Source organism: Alligator sinensis, unplaced genomic scaffold, assembly GCF_000455745.1.
Source record: "Alligator sinensis unplaced genomic scaffold, ASM45574v1 scaffold178_1, whole genome shotgun sequence".
NCBI lineage: Eukaryota > Metazoa > Chordata > Crocodylia > Alligatoridae > Alligator > Alligator sinensis.
Window position 1 is genome coordinate 1,673,037 of NW_005842031.1, and position 24,226 is coordinate 1,697,262.

The following is a 24,226-nucleotide window of genomic DNA, read 5'->3' on the forward strand; positions in this document are numbered from 1 at the left end:
ATACTGGAAATTTTCTGATAGTAGCAGAAATATGACACTTTGTTCAAGATGGGCCAGATCCTAAGCTAGTATAAGTCAGGGTGGCTATTTTGCTTCACTGGAGTTATACTAAAGATCTAGTCTTTAATTTTTTCATTAATAAAAACAGAAATGCCGTGCTTAGCCTTTTTAAATGGGCTACTTACCTTCTCATACAACTAACAGGGATGTATGAATGTGTGAATTCTAAAACAATAACCATCTAAGAGCACTCTTCTGTTCCTGCCCCTCATCACACGAGAAAGGTGAGAATCCCACAGAATGATGCAATCCCTCTTCAAATGACAGCAATTCAAACATTAACTTTGTCAGAGCAAACACAGTTAAGCTGCATACTAGGCCCTTATCCTGCAAACACCTGCTCATTCAAGTAACTCTGCAAATATAGGCCATCCTATTAAATTCAGTTGGACTGTATGAGCACATAATATTATCTAAATGCATACATTTGTCCAGGACTGAGGACTCAGTGTAATCCAGGTTTGGTGGCTTGGCCAATAGCTATTGGTTTTCTTGCAGCTCCCACATTAAGAAATTACAAGGCAAAAAAAGGACAAATAAAGGTTCTAGGAACCTTGTAATTTACTGGTAGGTAGTTTTGACCAATCATCTCCTTAGAAAACAAACAAACAAACAAAATCATCTGCAATTCAGCAATGACCACACGCAAACACAGGCCCATATTTCACTGACGTACATGCATTAGAGCCAAGAAAACCCTAGGCACACATCAAAGACCAAATTTCAGCAATAATGAGGGCATTTTATAACAGGGGCTGAAAATTACAGTCATTAAGTATTAGGAAACATTTTTTGGCAAGTTACCCTTCATTAAAAAAAAAAGAAAAAGAAAAAGAAAAGAGTTGAATGATTTTCAAAACACAGTAAAAATGAAATGTACACTTCATTGCCATCACATTCAAAGTGGTAACCATAATCAATTAATGTGGGGTTTACAACAGTATTTATAGTATTATCTTGCAAATGCTTGCCAATAATCTGTCTCTCACCTCAGTCACACTGGGCTCCCTGATCTTCTCCCTTCAGATACCCTTGGTTCCATAGTAAATCTTTTCCCTCCATCCTATCCTCTGTCACTTGAGACCTCTCTAATTCTTTTGTATTACAGCATCTCAGCAAACTCACTAATCCTTCCTTCACTCACCAGTCGTTATCTACATCTCTACTAAGACTTCCTTGGAGGGCTTCTATCAATAATGAAAGTAACCTTTCCTTCTGCTTTTTAACTTCTGAACTGAAAAATCCAATGGCATAATATGTGCTGGTGTGGGTCAAGGGAAGAGCATTAGAGTAGAAAGTGTGTGTGTGTGTGTTACACATTTCGTTTCAAACCAGTTCTGAATTCTACTGGGAAAAGCCTAATACTCAAGTTCCAAATTTTGACAGAGCAGAACTCAATCATTCAAGTCTGTGTGGCTTTACTACTGAGCAAATAATTTCCCTCCCAAACCTAATCGGTCTGGGACTTCGGATACTCCCCAAACCTAGGTGCGAGCCCCAAACCTGGAAGCTCACAGGGGTCAGCGCGTGTAGAGTGCAAGGGACAGGCCTCACCCTATAACTACACTTGATCGGCTGAGAGGATCATTGGATCTCCCTCGCCAGGGAAGAGTATTAGAGTAGATATAAAATCACTGTAACACAATGTCATGGCTGAAAATGGTTATTAAGGACAATTTCTTTTATAGTTCACCTGGCGACAGTAGGTGAATTGACAAGATGTTATTACATGCTGTACAATATAACAGACACTATCATGTTTGGGTATATACAGCTTTTGGTTTCTATGAACTGTGTTGTTCTGTCTATGGAATAAGATATCACAGAATCATAGAAGTAGGCTCGGAAGGGACCTTGTAGATCTTCAAGTCCGACCCCCTGCCTGGGCAGGAGGAAAACTGGGTTCAAATGACCGCAGCCAGGTAGGCATCGAGCCACTTCTTAAAGACCCCCAGGGTAGGAGCCAGCACCACTTCTCTTGGAAGTTGGTTCCAGATCCTAGCCGCCCTGACTGTGAAGTAGTTCTTACGGATGTCTAATCTAAACTTACTCTCCAATAACTTGTGGCCGTTATTCCTTGTTATCCCGGGGGGCGCTAGGGGAAACAAGGTCTCCCCCAAACCCTTCTGGTCCCCCCAGTGAGTTTATAGATGGTCACCAGGTCCCCCCTCAGCCTTCTCTTGTGAAGGCTGAACAGGTTCAGGTCCCATAGCCTCTCACTGTAGGATCTGCCCTGCTGTCCCCGGATCATGCGGGTGGTCCTCCTCTGGACCCTCTCCATGTTGTCCACATCCCTCTTGAAGTGGGGTGCCCAGAACTGGACACAGTACTCCAGCTGTGGCCTGACCAGTGCCGCATAGAGGGGGAGGATCACCCCCTTGGTCCTACTTGAGATGCACCTGTGGATGCACGATAAGGTCCGGTTAGCCCTGCTGACCGTGACCTCACATTGTCGGCCCATGTTCATCTTGGAGTCAGTGATGACTCCAAGATCCCTTTCTGCCTCCGTGCTCTCAAGAAGGGAGTTTCCCATCTTATAAGTGTGCTGCTGGTTACTACTGCCCAAGTGCAGCACCCTGCACTTATCAGTATTGAAATGCATCCTGTTTTTGTTAGCCCACCCCTGCAACCTATCCAGGTCTTGCTGCAGTCTTTCCCTCCCTACTAGCGTGCCCACCTCACCCCAAATTTTGGTATCATCAGCAAATTTAAACAGGTCGCTTTTCACCCCGTCATCCAAATCACTGATAAAGAAATTGAACAGTGCGGGCCCAAGGACCGAGCCCTGGGGGACCCCACTGCCCACTTCCCCCCAGGTCGAATATGACCCATCCACCACCACCCTCTGAGTACGACCCTTCAGCCAATTTGCAATCCATTTGACTGAACATCATATGTTCCTTGCCAAATGACAGAATTTCACTAATTTCAGATAATCCTCTCCAACTTCACGCAGCCCTTTCCAGGGATTAAGGTAGAAAAACAGACCTCCAGGTTAGCCCCCAACTTCTCCTCCTTCCACTGCCAAGTTCAGGAACTCAGATCAGATTCTTTTAATTTTAACAACCAAAAGAATCTGTATATTTGTTGCAAACCACCACGATCTTCCTTTCTCTTCAAAAGGCTTTGGATCAGACTTTAGCTGAGGGCAGAATCTGATTCTCAGAAACAAATATATGAGGTTCAAAGTTCTTGCCAAAATACAAAGGTACACAGCCCTTGCCAAAATATATTAAAATGTATAGCTCTCTGATCCATTTGCTTAAAACTTGCCAGACACGTTCTTCATGTAAACTTGCAAATAAAGGAACATATTGCACACAGAGCCCAGCCCACTTATATCAGGATGGGAGGCAGCTGCAATAGGCACAATTAATGCCTAGCTCCAGACTGCTACTACAGATATGGGGAAGAGGGAGGGCTAATGCAGATCAAACCCCTTCTTGTTGGAAGTGGTCATAATGGCAAGTCACTAACCATGTAACAGCACTGAATCATCTTGTGGTGATGGGATAAGGTATGGGAAAAAGAGAAGGAATCCTGATCTCCCAAGGATGTGAACCATGTGAAGGTTTGTACAGGGGTGCGTGCATTGTAAACTGGGGAGAAACGCTGGGGGTTACCTGGATTTTTTTCTATACATGCATGATTCATACTTAACTTGGTGGGGAGATTCTGTGTTGTATAAACAACAGACAAGGATGTATGGTTTTGGGGGGGTAAGGTGGGAGAAGGGAGGAAAGTCCCTTCTCCTGGGGGATTTTAAGATATATTGTATCATAAGAAAGATCTTGTGCAAAACGAAGCAAACAAAGAAACCATGTAAATGTATCTAGTATTTAACTGTAACTGGCCAGCAGCAAGCTATGTTTTATTAAAATATTAACAAATGGGAGCCAAAGTCAATAAAACTAGAGCTGGTTTTCCACTCTCCTACTCAGTTTCTCAAAATCCTGGTGGGTCCTGTGTTCATCTCCCATCTAACATCACCTGTCCCCTGATATCTATATTTCACATTTACATGCCTTTTAGTGCATAGATTCATAGATGTTAGGGTCACAAGGGACCTCAGTAGGTTGAATCTGACCCCCTGCCTTGGGCAGGAAAGAGTCCTGTGGTCAGAGGACCCCAAGCTAGGTGCTTGCCCAGTCTCCTCTTGAAGACCCCCAAGGTAAGGGACAGCACCACATCCCTTAGAAGCCAATTCCAGATTCTGGCAACCCTGACTGTGAAGAAGTTCTTCCTAAAACTCTGAGTGCTACATAGGTCCTTTTTGACTCTGCTAGCCATAAAAGGCTCATCAGGGATTTGAACCCAGGCCCTCTCACCCAAATCAACAATCATACCCCTACACCAACAAGACATGCAGTGCTTTAGCACTAAACTTTCTATCCAGTTTAAAATGTTTTGACTTACTACATCCCCAATCAAGATGCTACCTTCCTCTCCAAAAATCTCTCTCAACTTGCCATGCAACAGCTGCCTTGCTCTGCACTGTCTTCAAATTCTCCTGCCTGGGAAGAACTCATTACACCAGCCAGACAGTGAGGAAGTGAGAGGAAAAGGATCTGTGCTCCCCACATCAGCAAAAAACTGGAAGCACTCTCTCTTTTCTCTTATCAGAGGAGGGGCAAGTGTGCCCTCCTGTACTCCTCCATTTATTTCTTCCCATACTTGGGACTGCTTGGAAATTAACTGCTTCACAGAAGCATACACTTTTGTAGATAACAGCCTACTTCATCACATGCTTTCATTTAGTGTCCTGAATGGAGTAGTGTGGCAAAAGAAGTCATGTGAGTCACAAAGCTCCTTTTACCAAAGACCTTCAACACAGTCATTATTGCCTAAAGGGCTCCATAACATGGCAGTCATTTTCCTGGGTCAGGACTTATTTAGCAATCTTTCAACTTCAGTCTGCTCTTTAATCAACCAAAGGACCATACTCCCTTCTCCACAGTACTCTCAGCCCCTGCCAGTTTGGAAACAAAGCATTCAGTTGCCATCACTTTAAAACAGATGAAATGAGCCAAGAGAAAGGAGGCCCCTTTCTGCCCTATGCCTTATATTCCTGCTATCATAGGAATGTATACATATCATTGACTACAGTAAAACTCAAATCAATGCTCTATGTTTCTATGCTCAGTAGTGTTTAGTTGTGAATACAGGCAGTCCTCGACTTACAATGTTTTGAGTTACAACGTTTTGCCCTTACGTTTATAAATTGATACCCTGTTTCAACTTTATGACATCAGTCTCGACTTTACAATGCTTGATCTGATGCAACACCAATGCCAGAGAACAAGTTTGCTGCATCACCCATCTCCCTGGAGAACACCTGTCCAAAGTTCCTTGGACACTTTCTTTAAGTAAGCAGACAAGACTCCAAAAAAACCTGCTGCTAAGACTCGTGAGAAGACTCCAGCCAAGAACCCTTCAAAAAGTCCACCAAAGTCACCTCAAAGAAGTCCTTCCAAATCAATGTGTTTGCTATTTACAATATAAATACATTAATGTAGCTCTATTGCTCATCTATAATTGATCGAGTACAAAATTCTGGGGTATTTTTGGTGAAAATAGGGTATCAGGCCTTGGTTCAGGAACCAATCCCCCCATTAATAACATTGTTTCTTATGAGAAAATTGGTTCCAAGTTACAACATTTCAACTTAAGACCCAGTTTTCAGAAACCAATTGTGTCGTAAGTCCAAGGGCTGCCTGTATATATTTATCTGTGTCAATTTATTAATTTGGCATCATGTGCTTTTTCAGATTTTGTCCTCAACCCCTGCTGTGTTACAGCCAAGAGCTGTCTGTACTTCATTAGTAGATGACATAAGTTCCCAATGATCTATGTATACGGAATACAGAGACAACTTTTTTTTTTTTAAGTATTTGCAAGAAGTACTCTTTATAGGAAGGAACTTGTGTGTACTAAACTTTGCAGAACAATTGTTACTTGAAAGAAAACAGCATTCTGGTACTGATAGAAAGTATTAGAGAGAAATACACTTCAAATACTTTTATACCAGCTTCTTACAGACGTACCAATTCTCTCTTTTTGTAATATTAATATTTGAGGATAGACGTCTACAGTTTGCAGTTTCAGATTCTTCAGTATATTTGGCATAGTCTAGCCTAGATTTCATATCACCAGAGTATGACTCTGAAAACTTATGTACCTTGTGAGAACTATCAAAATAAGCTATTTTTTTTAATTTTACAAGACTAAGCACATAGTGAAATCAACACAGTGAAATGCAGAGCCTCCGGTGATGCTTATAGTTCAGACAGATTGCCCTGGTCTCAGACTCTCAAGTCCAGTTCTTCTGACCAGTACATACCATGGCCTAAAAAACAACCCTCAGAAAGCCTGTTTCATCAGTACTGTCACTCAAAAAAGGAGAGGCCCAGATCTGCTCTCCATTATTCTGTGATGAAATAGAAGTAGCTCTATCCAAACCAGTTGAATTACTTCAGATTGACACCAGCACAAATCAACTCAAGCTTTCAGTATCTTAACCTACCTCTAGTCCCTTAACAGAAAAACAAGACAAAATCCTGTCTGAATGCTATGTGAGGTATTTGAAAGATGGACTGTGGTTTAAATTTAAATCCGACTCATAACTGGGTAATATATCCCATGGCCTTCTGTACCTCAAAGGGATGAAGGAGGCCCTTAAAAAAAACAAACCTTTGGGTGACTTTATCTGAAATGCACACTCTTCTGTTTAGCTCTTACAGCTTGATCCAATGCCACAGAAGCCTTGGATTGGGCCCTCAGACACCAAGGGCCAAAACTCTGCTCCCAGTTTTTTCAAATTTTTCCCTGTAATCTGATATCCCACTTGGACCCTAACCTGGTGCAGTGAGTTTTCTTCAGCTCAACTCTTTCTTCCTCTAATGTTTCATGTGGTGCATTCCTCAGTTCCACCAGCCTATCAGGTACCCATATATGTAGTGGCCTCAGATAACAACCGCAATAAAAACCGGCATTTAAGCTGCATTTTTCATGATGCTTTATGATGTGTTACCAAAACATGGCACTGTTTCCATAGGAAGTTATTTAAACATGTTATTGTTTGACAGTCTGTACCTAATAAAGCTACCTTAAAAACAATACCACAGCAACCTCTCTGTACAACTGGAATGGATAGGATTTTGCCTTACTGTGCTTTTCCCTTGTCTGTTTTGCTAAGGTGCCTTTTTAATTTTGGAATGCTTATTTGTAAAAGTCAGGCCTTTTCTGAAGGGTGCAAGGTATTTATTCATAAGTACAGAAGCACCTTAATAAAAGAAAGATGTGCTGAAGCCTTCAAAGCAGACAAGAACACTGATGAACAAAGACATTCATATAACATTTGAGCTTTATCTGAGCAAATTCCAATAAAGCCTGCATTTGGCATAAATCTTTAAAAACATAGCGAGGGCCACTGGAAGATGCTAAAAGTTGTTTATTCAAACTTCTTTCTCCCTCCCCGCAAGTACTTTATCCTCTCAATATTATCTGAAGCCGTGGTGTACATTAGAATGAGCATTGCATGAGTGTTTGTAGATGAGAGGGCAGGGAAGGAGCAGGGTAGAGAGCATTCTCTTTGTTTGTGGCCAGGCTGGTTCATTTTTTTTTCTAGCTGCCTACCCTGCAGAGCACCGTTGTTTAGTAAATACCATAAACGAAATGGCATTTTCTGTAAGAACAAACATTATGGAGTTTAAGTCTCTGTGGGTCTATCTATGACAGAAAGGGAAGACAGCAGGATTCACAGAAGAGAGGGATGCCTGGTTTCTGCTCCTGACAGCCTTCCATGGATAACGCTCAAATGCTGGAGTTAGCATCTATGACATGCTTCCTACTATCCTACTAGGCAAATATCGGGCTCTACTGGGACAGTGTGGGCATCTACTAACTGATCCCTAGAACCCCACTAGGAGGTTGGTAAAGATTATTGCATCCCTTTACTGATGGGAGCACAAACCTGATTCTGATCTCAGTTAAACTACTCAGTCACTGACTTGAGTAGACTTGCTCTAAATCCAGTACAAGGATACCAAGTGACCTGTTCAGAATCCCCCAGAAAGTTTATGACAGAGCAAAGGCCATGTTACCTTTAGTGGCCCTATAATTTCCTAAAGAAGAAGTAAAACTGGCTCCCATCCTGTGTCTAACAATCCTTAATCTAATTCAGGATTAGACTGAGGCACTGTAAACTGGTAACAAGGGCCTAACTCTTGGAGTCACATTATTACATAAGAAATAAATTTTAACACTGTTTTGAACTTCACATGTTTGCAAAGAAAACCTGGAAAACTGGTTCCTAATTTAAATAAGAAACTGGCATCTCTATGGTTCTCGAGAAAGACAGAAACTAAGTGCTTCATTCATCTTGATAGGGTGTTAACTCTAGGGCCTGTTCCCTGGAGTTCCTGCTAACATCATCCCCAGAGAGGATGTTGTGTTATAGGAGAACAATGAAGCAGACCTGGGTGACCTGTTCAAATGGCTACACCTTGGCTACTGGGGTAAATACAAATAGGAAGAGTTGCAACCAAGGAAGCCTATCTGGGTTTGAGGGGAGAGAAACCCTGAAAGAAGGGAGACACCTTATCCTGCTCTGAGACTGAAAAGAGGGCTATACAACACTCATTAACACTCTGTGGGAAAGAAGAAAGGACACTAACAGTGTTATTGCAAACAGGGGATAGAGCCATGGGGATCTCATCTTCTAGTGTGATCCGGGGCCATATTGCCTTAATCTAAAACTGGAGTCAACACCATTTCTGGGCCTTAACAAAAAACAGTGCATGCGTCTCCTGATGGTTGCAGAAGCAGTAAGTAGGCATTGTCTACCACACAATGTTTGCAGAAGCCCTCTAGACAAAGGAATGGGAAACACAGGAAGTCACAAACAAAGTTTCTTATGACAAACCCCATTCATCAACCTGCTGGCTTTGATCCATCATGGTGAGAGTGGTCCCTGCTAAATAGATTCAAGACAAGCCAAGGCTCCTGTGCAGCCAACCTTCACTGCTGGGGCCTCAGTGTTAACCAATCGTGCACTTGTGGAGAGATACAAACAATGCTTCACATCACTGAGAAGTGTCCCCTCTACAAACTAAGAGGTGGATTAATAACTTTGAACTCAGTTAATAAGGAGGCTATTGCTTGGCTTCACAGATTTTCATTTGCTAAATAAATAAATAAATAGTTTACAAAAGAGTGTAAACATGCTGCCTTCTACCTTTCCATTTTGAAGAAGTGGTTCTGAAAGGCCAGGGGACCACGTACAGGGAGAACCATAATTAGAATACAAAGCTGTTAATTGTGACAGTGACAGGTGTTCATTTCCTAGTCTCCTTGTCCATTTAGTCTTTATATTTTTGGCTGCAATTCTTCCTCCAGATGGAAAAACACTAAACGTCCAGATACTAGGGTTCAGTCTTGCTATGCATGCTCTATTTATTTCTGGTTTCAAATTAGAAAGTATGCCAAGTACCCCTGTCTCCTCTGGATCAAGTACAACTCAGATAGTTTTCTCTCTGATCCTATTATAAGACCCACTGAAAGGCAAAGTTAACAGACCTCTTAGAATTTAATGGTTGCTATCTTCTCCTTGAAGAATCATTAGGGAAATTCTCCATCCCCTTGAACTGGCATCCTGTCTTTCTCTCTGGTTACCTCCACAGAGGGAGGAAGGGGGCTGGAGATGCAACAAAAACAACTCATTCCCTGAAACTGATGGAAGTGGGACTAATTTTAAAAATGAACAGAATCTCATGAATATAATGAAACCCCATGCACCCTCCCCTGAAATCAGTGGGAGCAGGAGGCTAACAATAAAATAAAATAGTGCTTATGTTGGATATAAAGCCTCATTGTTCCTTCTAGGCATGCTAGCACAGGTAAGCCCAGCATTCATCTCTCACAGAAAGGCAGGAAGTTAAGCTTGTATTTATGCATGGGAAGAAAATAAGAAATGCACAGGCCAACCCTACCAGCAGCCCTGCTGCTTTTGGGTGAAGCTTGCTGCCCATACGTGAGATGCTGTCCTAGAAACAGTGACAGCTGCTAGCTGGAGACTGTTCTTCAAATACTAACTTTCTTTTTTTGTTGCACTCTGCCCTCCTTCCTCTATTAAACCAAGGGACTTGAATACATGCCTGAACACTCATAGATTCATAGATGTTAGGGTCGGAAGGGACCTCAATAGATCATCGAGTCTGACCCCGAGTAAAACACTATTTTACCTCCCCCATGCTGCTGCTTTCTTCACTGCTGGAAGCTTCTAGCTATAATGTCAATCACTTCACAGATCCATGGTTCTACTCAAGTTCTTCTGTTCCTTTTGTTTCCATAACCCCTACCTCTAACTGCCTCAGGTTCTCCCTGCCTCTGCCCCAACTTTCTATTCTGGTCAAAAATATCATCTGAGTGCGGAGGATTCTCAAATATTTCCCCTTTGAGAAAGCCTCCAGATTCTCCCTGTTTTAATACCCTCTGTTGGGTGTGCAAGGTTTGTGGTGGTGAAAAGCAGATGTTTGCAGGAGTTTGAGATGTTGGTGCTCATACAGGGAGAGCCACTATTACAGATATCGTATAGGCCAGAGTCAGTAACACATCTATGTGAATAATTATGGCAAACTTTTGTTGATAAATGCATACATAAATCAGTGGAAAGAATATTAAGAGACATCAGAGATGGAAAAATGGACCATAAATATATAACAGAACTTCAGAAGCTTGTAAGTGAATTGGAAAAAAATCACTTCCACACCAACTGGCCACATAAAGACAACTAGGTGCACCGCAGGGAAACTTTGCAAAGTTCTCTCACACAGAAGACCTAACATCATATTAGTCTCAAATCTGGTGCTTGATCAATAAGAAGGAACCCAATTTTCACATCTAAAAAGGACCAGCTAGCTTTGGTCTATAACTTCTTTGTGAAGAAATGATTTGATCTATTGCTGATGTGAATGCAGACCTCCCTTCTGTTGCTCCCCATGTTCCTCAGAAAAAATAGAGCCCTTCACAATACCAGTATATAAAGGCCAGAGTATTTGCCTTCTCCCAGGTGTCTATAATTTACCTAGGGCACATGTCTGCTCAAGGCTATGCTCTACTATGAGCTACAGCTGGCCATAATCACCAGGCAGGTACTCAGATAAGCAAAGACATTTTCTACTCAGCTCTACATTTTGAACCCTGTGTGCGCTTAGTTGGCCAAATGGGGAAATTCAATAGGTTTAGCCTTAGGATCCTTTTCAGGTGCCTGATTACCTACATGCAGAAGCACAAAATGATGATCTTTTTTGGAGAAACACTAAACTGTCTCTCATCCTGTTAACTGTTCGCTAGGCCTAAGAACAACAATCTGTCATATGCAAATTAAAAATGGTCAAATTTGGGAACTCTCTCTAATACTGAAAACCCAACTTTATGATATCTGAGGCTTCATTTTCAGAGGTACTCAACACATTACATATCTGACTGATTTCAACTGATGTTGCTTCTATGCTGGGCATCCAAAATTAAAGGCTACTTTTGAAAATGTGAATCTTCACTGCTTTTTACCTGAGTTTGTTCCCTTTCTTAAGTGTGTTTAATAATAATAATACTTGTTTACTTTAGAGAGTTGTTGCAGGAATCAGTAGATTAGTATTTATGAAGCACTTTGAGGTCTTAAAATGAAAGGTGATACAAAAGTGTAAAGCTGTAGTATAATTGCTATGATGAAACTTGAAATTCATTTTACAAATTGATAAGAATCTTATTATATGAAGCCTGATTTTCTCCTCACTTGCATGTGTGTAAATCAGGAGTAGTTCCACTGTAGTAAATGGAATCACATCAACATAAGTCAGAGGAGAATCAGGCACATGGTATATTATCATAAAGATTTGGTGCAAAAATCCAGAGAAAAAGCCAGAGCTTTACCTGATACAGTTCTATTCGTTGCTCAGATACCCGTGCCTTTGAATTCTGCAAACGGAAGACTCTAAACTCTGCCTTCACCAAGTTGGAAGCATTTTTCTCCATCGCTGAGACATCAAATCTTACAATTCTGTAGTAAAGGCTGTAATAGCTTGGTGGGATGGCATCTGCAAGAAGTTAGTGTAATCTTTTAAAATGATAAAATACATTGTTCTCTCAAATACCACAATGCAAGACAGTCTCAAAAACCAGTAAGGGAAATGTCTGTAGCATGATTCAGTTTCCAATGGCCAATTTAATATCATTAACAATTTAACCAGAAAAATAAACACATGTGTTTGATTATAGAACTAGCAGATTAATAGAGATTAACAAACGATTTCCAACTCTATTCTGGGCATGCTTTTAACCTTGTTGTTTAAAAGTAATGGTGGAAAATCCTGGATGCTCATAAACTGGAAGAAACTCATGACAATTGGATATCTGGAAAATGCCTTCATACTTTCATACACTTAATCATATTTGCCAAGAAAATAGACTTTAAATACAAGCAGTTTGTCTTGTATACTACTCCTACCCTCCCCATGTACAGAGGGAAATATTCAGCTCTATAAAACATGTTTTCTGTTTAAAATATTTCATGAAACTGAAAAAAGAATAAGAGAGGAAAAAGCAATAGACAAGTACATACAAAACTAGAATTGCATATACTGACCAGTAACGAGAAATAACCAATAATACGTATTCGTTTGAACCCTTGTTTTACACTAGCAAAGGGCAGGCACAGACATGGCAGCTATTTTAAGATTCAGAAATACTGAACTTAAAATTTTCAATAATAGCATTAAAAAAAATTAGATTTTGAAAGGGCCCCTGCTCCTACTGTAAATCTTGACTGAGTTTAACACACAAAGTACTTGCACACAGTTCCAAATATGTATTCTCAAGGGTTTTGTGATCATCTTCAACTGTTCCACCTAATTTTGGCCACAAGCATAAATAGCAGACCATGTGTAGTGCCTCTGAACACACTCTGTATGTGTGACATTCTCCACACCCTCATGTCTGGCAAGAGGTTCCTCAAGTTGCAGAGTGGGCAAAACAAGCCAAATTCTGAGATGAATCAAAGTGAATCTGAGGTCCCTATCCAACTCTTATTAATGCTAATGGAAAGTCTTTTTTTTTCTATATTTTTGAAACTGAAAACTGTACACAAGAGGAACAAAGAAGAAAAACACATCATGACAGGAAAAAAGTCTCAACAATGGACAAAGTGGACCCTGTAGATTTCATCATACTGGGAGAGAATGCCAGGCAACATTTTAAAAATGCTACATTCTCTCTCGCCCTTATCCAAGTTGGTACTTGTTATGCAATGGAAGCAGAGAGCACCCGGTATATAAGGACTGGGCCCCTAGAAAAAGAACAGCCCAAGTGCGAATCCCACACTTTCTTAAAAGACCTAGGGCAGCCTCTTCCACAATAAACAGCTTTTTCCAGCAGTATACAGACATATGGGACATTAATCTACTCTGCTATCGACTGAAGAAAGATCTTCCTTCTGTAAACTTTTAATCACAATCTGGCCTTTGCTGTGGAAACTCCAGTACCCATGGTTTTATTTCAAAGCCAGAAATAATGGAAGATAACCGAGACGAATAATTAACAATGAAAAGCTATAGACAAAGACTATGTTGCATATATACGATGTCTTTAGGGTGCTTGATTACGGCTGGCAGAACTTTAGAAAAGTCCTGTGGCTCTAACTATATGTAAGGAGTCAGCACTTTGAATTTTACATTTAACATCTCTGTAGCTGTTCATTGCATCCATTTTATGCATTTATTCTGGGTTCAAATACAATAAAGAACAACTGTAAGTAATAGTAATGATCCATCAAAGAAAAGAACAGAAGCAGCAAAAAAAATGAAATAACATATTTCTTCTATTCTTATGACTTTCACAAGCCATTTCCTTTGGAAAAATGACCCAAAGTCTCATTAAAAAAGTGGTGAAAGTGGAAGCTCTCTTTTAAGTAATCCTTGATAAACTTTCAGATAACAAAGAAACAATCTAGACACTCCAGAACTCTGGATTCACTATACATGAAAGGTAACAATTTCTTGAAATATTTACTAACACCTATGGGCGTGTGTAGATGAAACGGGGGCCCTAAATTGAAGCAGTGGGTTTTTAAAAATACCACTTCAATTTAGGGCCAATTAAACCCCTGTGTTGAGCACACACCTGACTTACCTGCCTCTCCAGCAGTGGGGAGGGGAGGGTGAGCTGCTGGTGGGCAGAGCAGTCCCTGGGCTATGGGGGCGGGGGGGCTGGTGCTTCCCTCTGCGGCAGCGGCACCCCCTCCCCACCCCCCCAGGCAGCACCCACCCACAGGCATGCACTAGGCCCTTGCACAGCTCAGGCAGGCAGGCTCCCGGGAGGAAAAAAAAAAAAAGATCATGCTTGCCGCTTTTTTTTTTCCTCTCTTGGGCAGAGCCTGCCTTCCCGGGCTGCTGCCAGGCTGCCTGCAGGGCTTCCTGCAGGGCCCCTGAGCTGCACGGAGCCCTGTGCTTTGCTCAGTGGCTGGTAGGGCAGCAAACTAAAACTCTTCCACCCCCTCCCCACCCCCCCAGGCAGCACCCACCCACAGGCATGCACTAGGCCCTTGCACAGCTCAGGCAGGCAGGCTCCCGGGAGGAAAAAAAAAAAAAGATCATGCTTGCCGCTTTTTTTTTTTTCCTCTTTGGGGCGGGCCTGCTCCCGGGCTGCTGCCAGGCTGCCTGCAGGGCTTCCTGCAGGGCCCCTGAGCTGCACGGAGCCCTGTGCTTTGCTCAGTGGCTGGTAGGGCAGCAAACTAAAACTCTTCAGAGGAGTTTAAGTTTGCTGCACCCCAAGGCATTTTAGGTGCATTATGCTGCCAAATTTGCTACAGTGGCTGTAATTAATGTGCAACGTGCCACCGAGGCATGCAAACAGCGACACTATTAAAGCAGCACAAAAGCATTTAGCCTACTTTAAAGTAACATGTACATACACCCGTCGTTTCATCTACACACGGCCTATGTTAGTGAGGACACTTAAAAGGAAGCCTGATTCAACATGGCAGAATACCTTCTTTCCAATCGTCTTTACTGATCCCATTAATAAAAAAAAAAAATGGCTCCAAGTTAGCAGATGTAACATGCTATAGAACAAATCATGAATGATCCTTAAGATGGGTGGTATCCTTGCCATTCTGCTGGCACAATTTTTGCTATAATCTTAAAAACAGAATTCAAATGGGAAATTGGTCTCTAAAGCTTACATAACAGGACAATTCTTATCTTACTAAAGTACTAAAGTAAGAACAATCTTTCCAAGTACCAGGAAATTGTCTTCTGCTAAGTTTCCCTAAACATATTGAACAATTTAGTCTTGATACATTTAAAAGTAAAAGGAAGCTGCCTGTGTCAAGGATTATATCCCCATTTGAGTAGAAACAGCCATTTCTTTTTCTGCTATGGAGGACCCCAGCACTATTACTTGTTACTCAGCCAAACCTCATCCTATCAGGAATAGAGAATCCTCAATGTATCCCTTAGATTTCACAACATCAGGGGAATAGAATTTGCCCTAGCAATACATATATGCTTTACTGATGCATCCACGATGAAATGCAAGTTGTTCTCCCTTGTCATTTATTTGACGCATCAGTCTACAATTAGAGAACCCCAAAACTATTACTTGTTCCTTAGCCAAACCTTATCCTACTAGGAGAAGAGAATGCTCAATTTCACATCATTAGAGGAATATAATTTAGGATAATACTATGTAAATGTATGACTGGTGTGTCCAGGATGAGATGGAAGTTGTCCTCTCCTGTCATTTATTTGAAGTACCAGCCTATAATTTTGTTCCCTGTAGAGAAGCCAAACTATGAGAGGGCTATTCTTTTGGCTGAATACACACATCCTGTTCATGCACTTTATCTGACATATGTAAGATTCTGGTTCATCCCCCTGTGTCAGAATTAAATTACATTCTAAACAATTTCCACCTAGTGCTTCTTCCATTTTTAACCAATTACAATCTGTTTGTTCACACTTTTTATCCCTTTTCTGTTTCTTATTACAGTTATAGTCTATCATTAATCTATGTGTGTATCTGAAAAATATCTCAGGGCTTCCTGGATTCACTTCTTCTCTATGTGTGCAAGTGTGGGTGTGTGTACCTGTGCGCACACATTTTTTTCTCTTTATGGACAGATTATATTTCACCTATCAGGCTTGTAAATGGACTTAGGCCCCTGCTTGAGACCATAGTAAGGTGGGGTGTCTTCACCACTTTTTTGTGACTCCATCTTATGGCTAAGACATTGGCATGCTCCAAAAATAGATGCACAACTCAAATAGGGTAGAATGGAATCACACTAAGGTGCCTACATCCACTTAGATGCCCATATGGAACAGAATCTGGTCCTATTTCTATTTCTCTCTACATTTTTTTACATAGCTTTCACCTTTTTTTAGTAAATCAGGTATGTTACCTAGGATGTTGTAAGATACTAAAACTGTGCTTGCATCTTTTTAAATTTCTCACACTTTCCTGGTAATGGATTAAACGTTAGGTAACATACCTGATTTACTCACTCCCCACCAGTTACTCTACTCCACTCCACCATGAGGAGTTCTACAGTCAGTCAATTTCTAAAAGTCATGGACAGCAGAACAAGATCAGCTCTTTACTGCCAGAGGCCCCCATCCTATAACTGACAGCACATGGAACAGACAGCAGAATCAGGGCCTAAATACAAATGCATCAGCCTTTAGGCTTTATAACTGCAAAAAGTATCTCACGGACTTTAAAAGGAGTTGTGCTGGGCCCCAAATGAATCTAAGATTCTGTAATTCTGGCCCCCCACCTTAGCCCATGATTTGCATCTGTCTGGACTCATTTGGATTCCCTAGGATACCCCTCTCATTTTGGCCCAATGGATTCACTGTATGGATAGGATAAATCTGTAAGCAATGTTGTTGCTAAAATATATGGGCTAAGTATTCTGTGAAAGAGAAGAATAACTGAGCTCAACTAATTCAATATAGAAGGCAGGGTAGACATGCACCTCACATACTAGCTAAATCAAAGAGATGTATAAGCTTTTGAGCCCATGCTCACTTCATGAGATGCTATCCTGGTATTACAGCAAGAGTGGGATGACATTTTTTCTTATCAATGGTAAATTCACTGAAAAATGTGGTTTTGGTTGTCCTGAAATTATTCATGAATTTGACACAAATCTGCAGAATAGTTTCAGATGCAGGTAAAACTGGGGGGGCTTGATTCACAAAAGAAAGCCAAAGGAGGTGAGAGCAGTGCCTCGCTTTTGTCCAGTAGCTCAATCATTAGGGCACTCACCTAGCTTGTAGGAGATTACTCTCATTTAATGACTTCCTTTGACTAAGAGAATTGGAACCAGGTATTCCACTCCCCAGGAAATAGCACTCACTACTGGACTCTACAGTATTTGGGGTGTTCTCAATCTCTCCTGTTGACCTTGTAGCACTTCATGTAAATGATTACTCACTGGAGTAAATCCTGGAACTGAAGGGTCTCACTTCCCAGGTGAGTGTTCTATGCTACAAATTCACTTTTCTCCACTGGCTCAAGAACTTTTAAAATAGTTCATGTGTGGTGGAACAGCTCCAACAGGAGAGACCAAAAGAACATCACAAAAATACCCTCCAGCCTGATGTCTGACACAGCTAAATTTCAGTCCCAGCTCCAATGAATAGTTAGTTAATTATAGGAAGTAGAAGATGTAGAGAACACTCTCCCCAAAATACCCATTAGTCTGATGATTGAGGAAGAGGTACGCTCAAGACATCCAAAACTGAGGAGGGAACTGAGTGTGAATCTTGCACCTTCTGGGTGAGTGACCTAACCCGTACGGTATTGGAAAAGAAGAAGAGACCTCCTCTGGCTGTGTTTTGTTAATCTAGCCCTTGATCTTTATTTGCTTTTCATACAACTGGCAAGAATGATGCAAACCCCAAAAGTGTTTCATTTAGGCTGACAGGAATGCTCCTTTTGATATATATATGTTTTGGTTTTTCATTTTGGTGAGAAAAAACACAAAATTTAAAAAAATATATTTTTTCCCTCCCCAATTACTCTGTTCAGCTGCCGGACCAAGCATTCAATTATTCACACAGTCCTAGTTAGGAAACATAAACAACTTTTCTTTTCTCATTGGTAGAAGCCAGACAGGCTGAATTCACACATACACCCACACTGGAAAGGCTGAGAGCTTCAATCTAATCCTTCCATGAAGGGCTTGTAATAAATACTCCAAAGATTTATTTTTATTCCCTTTTGTGTTTATTAAACTTTTTTCTTTTTTTTCTGGTGCTTTGCCCATACTGTATTACAATAGCTACAAAACATGGAGTCCCCCTTTTTTTCTCTGTTCTTTTTCTTCCCTTTAGCAGATTTACATGAATGGCCATGTAGTAGACTTTGAAGTAGCATATGCAAATATTTATAAGAGTAGCATGATTGTTATTAAATGCAGTTGTTATGCTTTCTATGCTCTGGCGAGTTTCCCTAACCTGACGATTAGAACCATTTAGGCTGTTTAGATTTCAGCTTAATGATAGCAAAAACCTAGAGAGAGAGAGAGAGAGAGAGAATAATATGCAGCAGTCACCTTGCGTAACAGGACAGTGTTTCTTCCCACCTCCAGTTTATATTTTATTCCCTGCCTACGTATGGGTTCCTGTCCATGGCATCTCTTCTTTAATAACAATGAAACATGACAACCAAAGCAGTATGTATTAAGAGGTGGAGAGGACGGCAACTCATAAGCACACATTTCCAGCAGGCTCCTATCCTTTCTATCAGGCACACTCAGGTAACAAGTCCTCCTCCCTATTCCATTGGAAACCTCTCCAAGAAACAAGAAACTTGCCTAACACATCTGTGCATTGCTATGTATGTATATGCCATGTGCAAGACTTCAGAGTGTCAAGGATGTAATTATGGGCCATCTATTCACATCTGTTGTATGCAAAGCAAAACCTGGTCTGTGCAAACTCTGGCTACAGTCAGGTACTTTGAGTGGCCTAAATGGATGGTTCAAGTATATATCATCACTTTATGGCTGTTAGCTTCTTTTCTAGAGAAACCTGCTCCTGCTCTGATACTAGATGTTGAAGGCATCCACCTGTTGAAGGTGCCTTTTACTGAGCTTGCTTTTCTGGCAGTGGTTTCACAAAGGCTGAATTATACCAGCAACCCAGATGCTGCACTCATTCCCTGTCTAAGACTGGGTCTTCTTTAACATCCTGGTTTTTACCTGGCTCCCTCAGCAATCACTCTGGTTCTGCAATCCTCTGATAATGATACTGTCAACAAGGATTGTAGCTGATGAAGCCTAGGGGGAAATCCTTGAAAGTAGGGGGAAATCAGTATAATGCTATGGGCTCATGGTTATGGAATACCTTTCCCTGCAGATAAATGTGTGTCTTGTACCTGTTTGCAGCTACTGTTATCAAGGAGGAGCTTGAACAAAATGGTTGGGCACCCAGATGCCTTCATAGAATAATCTCTTGATATGAACCTAATGCTATGAGCTGAATAGATGGCCCATAATTACATCCTTGACACACTGAAATCTTGCACATGGCATATACATACATAGCAATGCACAGATTAAATTTAAGCAGGAAGACAGGCAAAAAGATGGGAAGAGAAGGATTCCCTTAACATAAAGGCAACAAGACAGAGAACGGGCTTGGAACCAGGTTACTGGGACAGTGGAATAAATAGGGCCTGATGAAAATGGAAATCAAATCCATTGCTGCTTCATTAATACTGGATGCTAGAACTGTTGGCATAGTAGAATGGAGAAGGGCCATCATTAAGAAGATGGTTTGTAAAGTCCTGGGAAATATTGCTATGGACCCTCCCCCCCCCCAACAGCTTGTCCTAGATAAGTCTCCTACTCTAATTACCTAAAACCCTGGCTTGCTTTCATCAGTTATACTAACACAAACCAATCATGAGTTTTGCTAACATGAACCAGTCCTGAACTGGCTTTCTTATTTAATTAACTTACTATTGTATGACTAAGATAATGAACTTCCCTTTACATGAAGAGCCTATATGCCTAATGTGCACCCAGCTGGGAATTTGCATGTGTAATTTTCTTAATATTTTTATTAACTGATTTCTAGAACTCACTGTAGGTCACATGTCCTGTGTTAGCTGCTGGCTAATGAAGAGTCTTAGCTCCAGTGGCTCACAGATCTATTCTAGTAGCCATGCTACCTCTGGGAAGCTCAAGGCATCCACACCTTTCAAGTAAAAGTTTTAAGTAGCCAGATGTATAGTTATCTGATTTTGTTCTGAATGTTCTACTGTTGGACCGATAGTAAACTTAACAATGTATAAACCGCAGTCTATGACAAAATAAGAAAAGATAAGTTTTCTTCCGTGATCAAAACCCCACCCATGCTGCAGGGTAGGGAACACCTGCATGTTTGGTATGTGTGGCGTTGCAGACGGATCTTCAGTGCTACATATGGCGTGTCTGTGCTCATTTGGACGCACCCAGTGTGTGCATCTACATGTGAAATTAAGGCAGAGCAATAAACTCCAGCGTAGTTCACACCAGCGTCAATTGCTTCTGGGAGTAGCGTATACACTCGTGCCTGGAACCGTAGCACTTCGAGCCAAGGTGGAGTAACCCCAGGCTGGCAGGGGGTACCAGGGGTCAGCCCTGGGCTCCAGGTGGCAGCATCTGGCTGCAGAAGGGCTGGCTGGGGCACGAGGGTGCTAAAATGTGGGGCTAGGTGGCAGGCAGCCTCTGCACTTTAGCACCCTCATGCCCCAGCCAGTCCCTGTCACCACCTACACAAACTGCAGTGCACTTAATGACTCCACTGTTAATTAATCTACTGCACCCTAATACCAGTGCATGTGTAGATGGTGATGCTTTACTGCAGAAATAATTAGTCAACCCTGCAGTAAAGCGCATGTGTAGATGCATCCAATTAGACAAAGATTTAATTTACAGAGGCCATGAAAAGGCATATCATATAACCTTTACATAAAAGGTTAGCAAATAATTTCCTAATCACCAGCTTCTTCTAATGTTGATGCTTTGGCTCAGAGAAGTCTTTAGGTGCTTGTTCAAGCTCTGAGACCAGGAGAACTATATCCTGAGTCATTTGGCTTCTAGTTAGCCTTCCGGTTATCAGAGTTATCAATTCATTTGCAAGCTTCTCCCAATACTCCGGGGCTTCCACAGACTTTTGACAGTGGGAACTATAGCTCTGTTTTGAATTCTTGCTTTCCGCTTTCAATCAAAACATTCTGAACTTGTCTATAGGTTCAGCATAAGACAGGCAATTGATGCAGCAGTATAACAATTTGAGATTAGTTTATATTTGCAGAGACAGAAAAACACACAAATAACAACAGTAACAAAGTAATCTCATTCAGGAGTTGTTGTCGTTTCCTGGCATTTATCTAGGCATATTAGCACAAGATATCATTTCTCCATCAAACCTAGCGCTGTTCTGTGAAGTTAAGGATTCAATGCAATTCTTTTAAGAAGTTAACTGAGGATCAGTTTTTCAGTGGTTGTCATTTGACAGAGTGAATTCAATGAAGGTGTCTCAGTTTAAAGGAGATAAAGGTCTGGCCACGAGAATGTCATTTATTTATATATCAGTGCCTCCTTTGAGTTTTCACTAAAGCTCAAGACCGTCACCGATTTTTTCTTGTAAACCTGTTCCAGGGGAATTCAAGATGAGTATTTGTCTTTGCCAGATAGGTCATCCTGTGGAGACAATGAGGCTAGCATGCACCCTGACACTCAGTAACTGTTTTCCTCAAGCACAGTGGACTTGGATACTGGCATTATCCCACACAGTTTCAAACCCTCTTATGGAAGCTTAATGTAATCCTATTTATGGGTTCTAACAGTACCAATTTGAACAAGCTATTTTAGAACCATACTGAAAAAATAATGTGTTCTGCTTGAGTTAGGCCAAATCATGTTATAGCCTAACCTAAACTGTGTTTAGATGCTGCAACTGGAATTATCTTTAAATGGTGCTTCTTAACTTGGTTTGAAGCCCAGGGTAGAAAGACCTTAATTTTGCTATGTGACAACAAACTATGTGATTAAGCTGAACCTGATAATCAAGCCCAACATTTCATTTTTCTTTTATTGTGTATTTATTCGTTCTGTCTCCTTTTCACTGCCATTCTTGTGATGCTACTAGTTCTTGCAATCTCAGCTTGAAACATAATTCACTCTGGAAAACAACCAAGGCTGTGCACCCACTCTGTCTATGCACTACTCTCACACGCTGTGCAGGCCCAAGTCCAAGCTAAAATAGTGCAACTCTACAGCTGATGCTTCTGTTATACAGAAGGTCAGTGAGGTACTGCCCAGGCAAAGACCACCTCTGGAAGAATCCCACAACAACAATACTAACTGCAACCCCCAAGAAAAACAGTTATATAATTTCATAGAGTCAAACTGGCTCTTTCTTCTCCTCTCCTCAGTTCCAACTTCCAGCTGATGAAAGGCTGCTGTACCAAGATGACAGGACTGAAAGAATATCCATTTTCTGTGATGTACAGTGATAACAGTTAGCAGCCCTATGTCACACTGATTTCCCAAAACATATCTCGGCCTTAAATCCCAGGAGGAGATGGTGCAAAAGGAACTTCACTCCTCCAAATGCACAGAAGGATAGCAAAAGTAAATACCAAAGACTACAGCTACAGGGATCAGGCACATATTGCTAGTTTATCTGAACACATGCCCTGTGTCTGGTGATGGCCAACCACTGCAGACACAGACAACATTATAATCCCTTTATCAAGAGATGCAGGCACTTGTCTGATATTCTGTAGTTAACAGCAAGTTAATACAAGCTTAGAACCCATGCAGAGACTCAGGTCAATTTGCAAACTCTGTAATTAATGCTAACATGGTGTTGACAGAGAGGGTCAACACTTGCTGGCACTTAAGCCAAGACTATAAAGACCAGATTTTAGTGTTCAGCTATCATCAAACAAGATAGGTTTGTAAAAAAGCTCAACTCCCAGAAAGAGAATGGAACAAGAGTTAGAGCTTCCAAAGATCTCAGGAACCAACAGTTACTACTGTGGTATTTTGGACCTGATTTTCAAAAGAGCTCATTATGCTCTGTGCTCTTTTGAAAATCAGGCACATGTTTTAATGCTGAAATGGAATCAGAGCTCTTTTGAAAGTCTGCCCCCAATTGTGGTTGCTAAGGCCTACTGAAAATCTGACCCTACATCTCGATTACTCCATGGCTCATTTCATCTGTCAAATGCCTAAACGAAAACCTTGTTCCCAGGCCTTACAGATTGGGTAATGGTATCAAATGCAGCAAGCAGACAAACTCTAAGAACACAGTAATTGTAAAAATGCATCAGACATATCAGAAAGCCACCTAGGGGACTACCAAGAAACACAATTAATGAAAAGACAAAAAATGCTAAGAAAAACCATGCATATACCCTCTCTTCCTTATCCTTCACCTGATACTGCTTGTTAGCCAAGCCTTGTCACAACAAAAACATTAGTTAATATATCAGTGGGATGCTGAACAGCATGGTTGGGTTCCCATCCCTTCCTCTTTCCGGCCACTGAATGAACCATTTTAGGGGTGGGAGGGTGGGAAAGCTAAGCCCTGTCAAAGGAAAATGAGCAAAAACAAAATCGTTTGGAGAAAGGAGACAGAGATATTATTCATGCCTGTTTCCTTCCAGTCCACCAGTACCCACTGCCAATACCCACTGCTGAAGAATTTTACAAAAATACAGTAGAAAGCAATATTGAAGGAATCTGCGTAGCTGGAGGGCAAGGTGATAGCAAAAGACACATTTTGTGAAAGATGGCCACCTTTAATGCTAATATCCATGAACAGCTACTTCTACAACAGCTATAATTGCTTTTCAGAGGCTGATCAACTCTGAGACAATTACCTGTATTAAGTATGCCCCTAAGCCATGCTTTCTGCACTGTAAAACTTAAGTCTTTGACATTAAGTAGAAGCCAGGGGGCTGATAATTTCAGAAAGAAACAAATTCCCAGAACAAGCAAGAACACCATTTTTTAAGTGAGAGGAACTCTGGACATTTCAGCACTTTCATCCACTTGATTCTAGCCTAAAAAATTGCCACAGGGTCACCCCTTTACAAAATTGAA

General features: G+C 41.2%; 1 protein-coding gene across 1 annotated transcript in view; it reads right to left on the reverse strand.

Annotated features, from left to right (window-relative positions):
• TGFB2 (transforming growth factor beta 2) overlaps positions 1-24,226 on the reverse strand; it is an 81,137-nt gene that overhangs the window by 16,551 nt on the left and 40,360 nt on the right. The window contains exon 2 of the mRNA XM_006022345.2: positions 11,992-12,155. Within this exon, the coding sequence (XP_006022407.1) occupies positions 11,992-12,155 (164 nt within the window). The remainder of the gene's footprint in view (positions 1-11,991; positions 12,156-24,226) is intronic.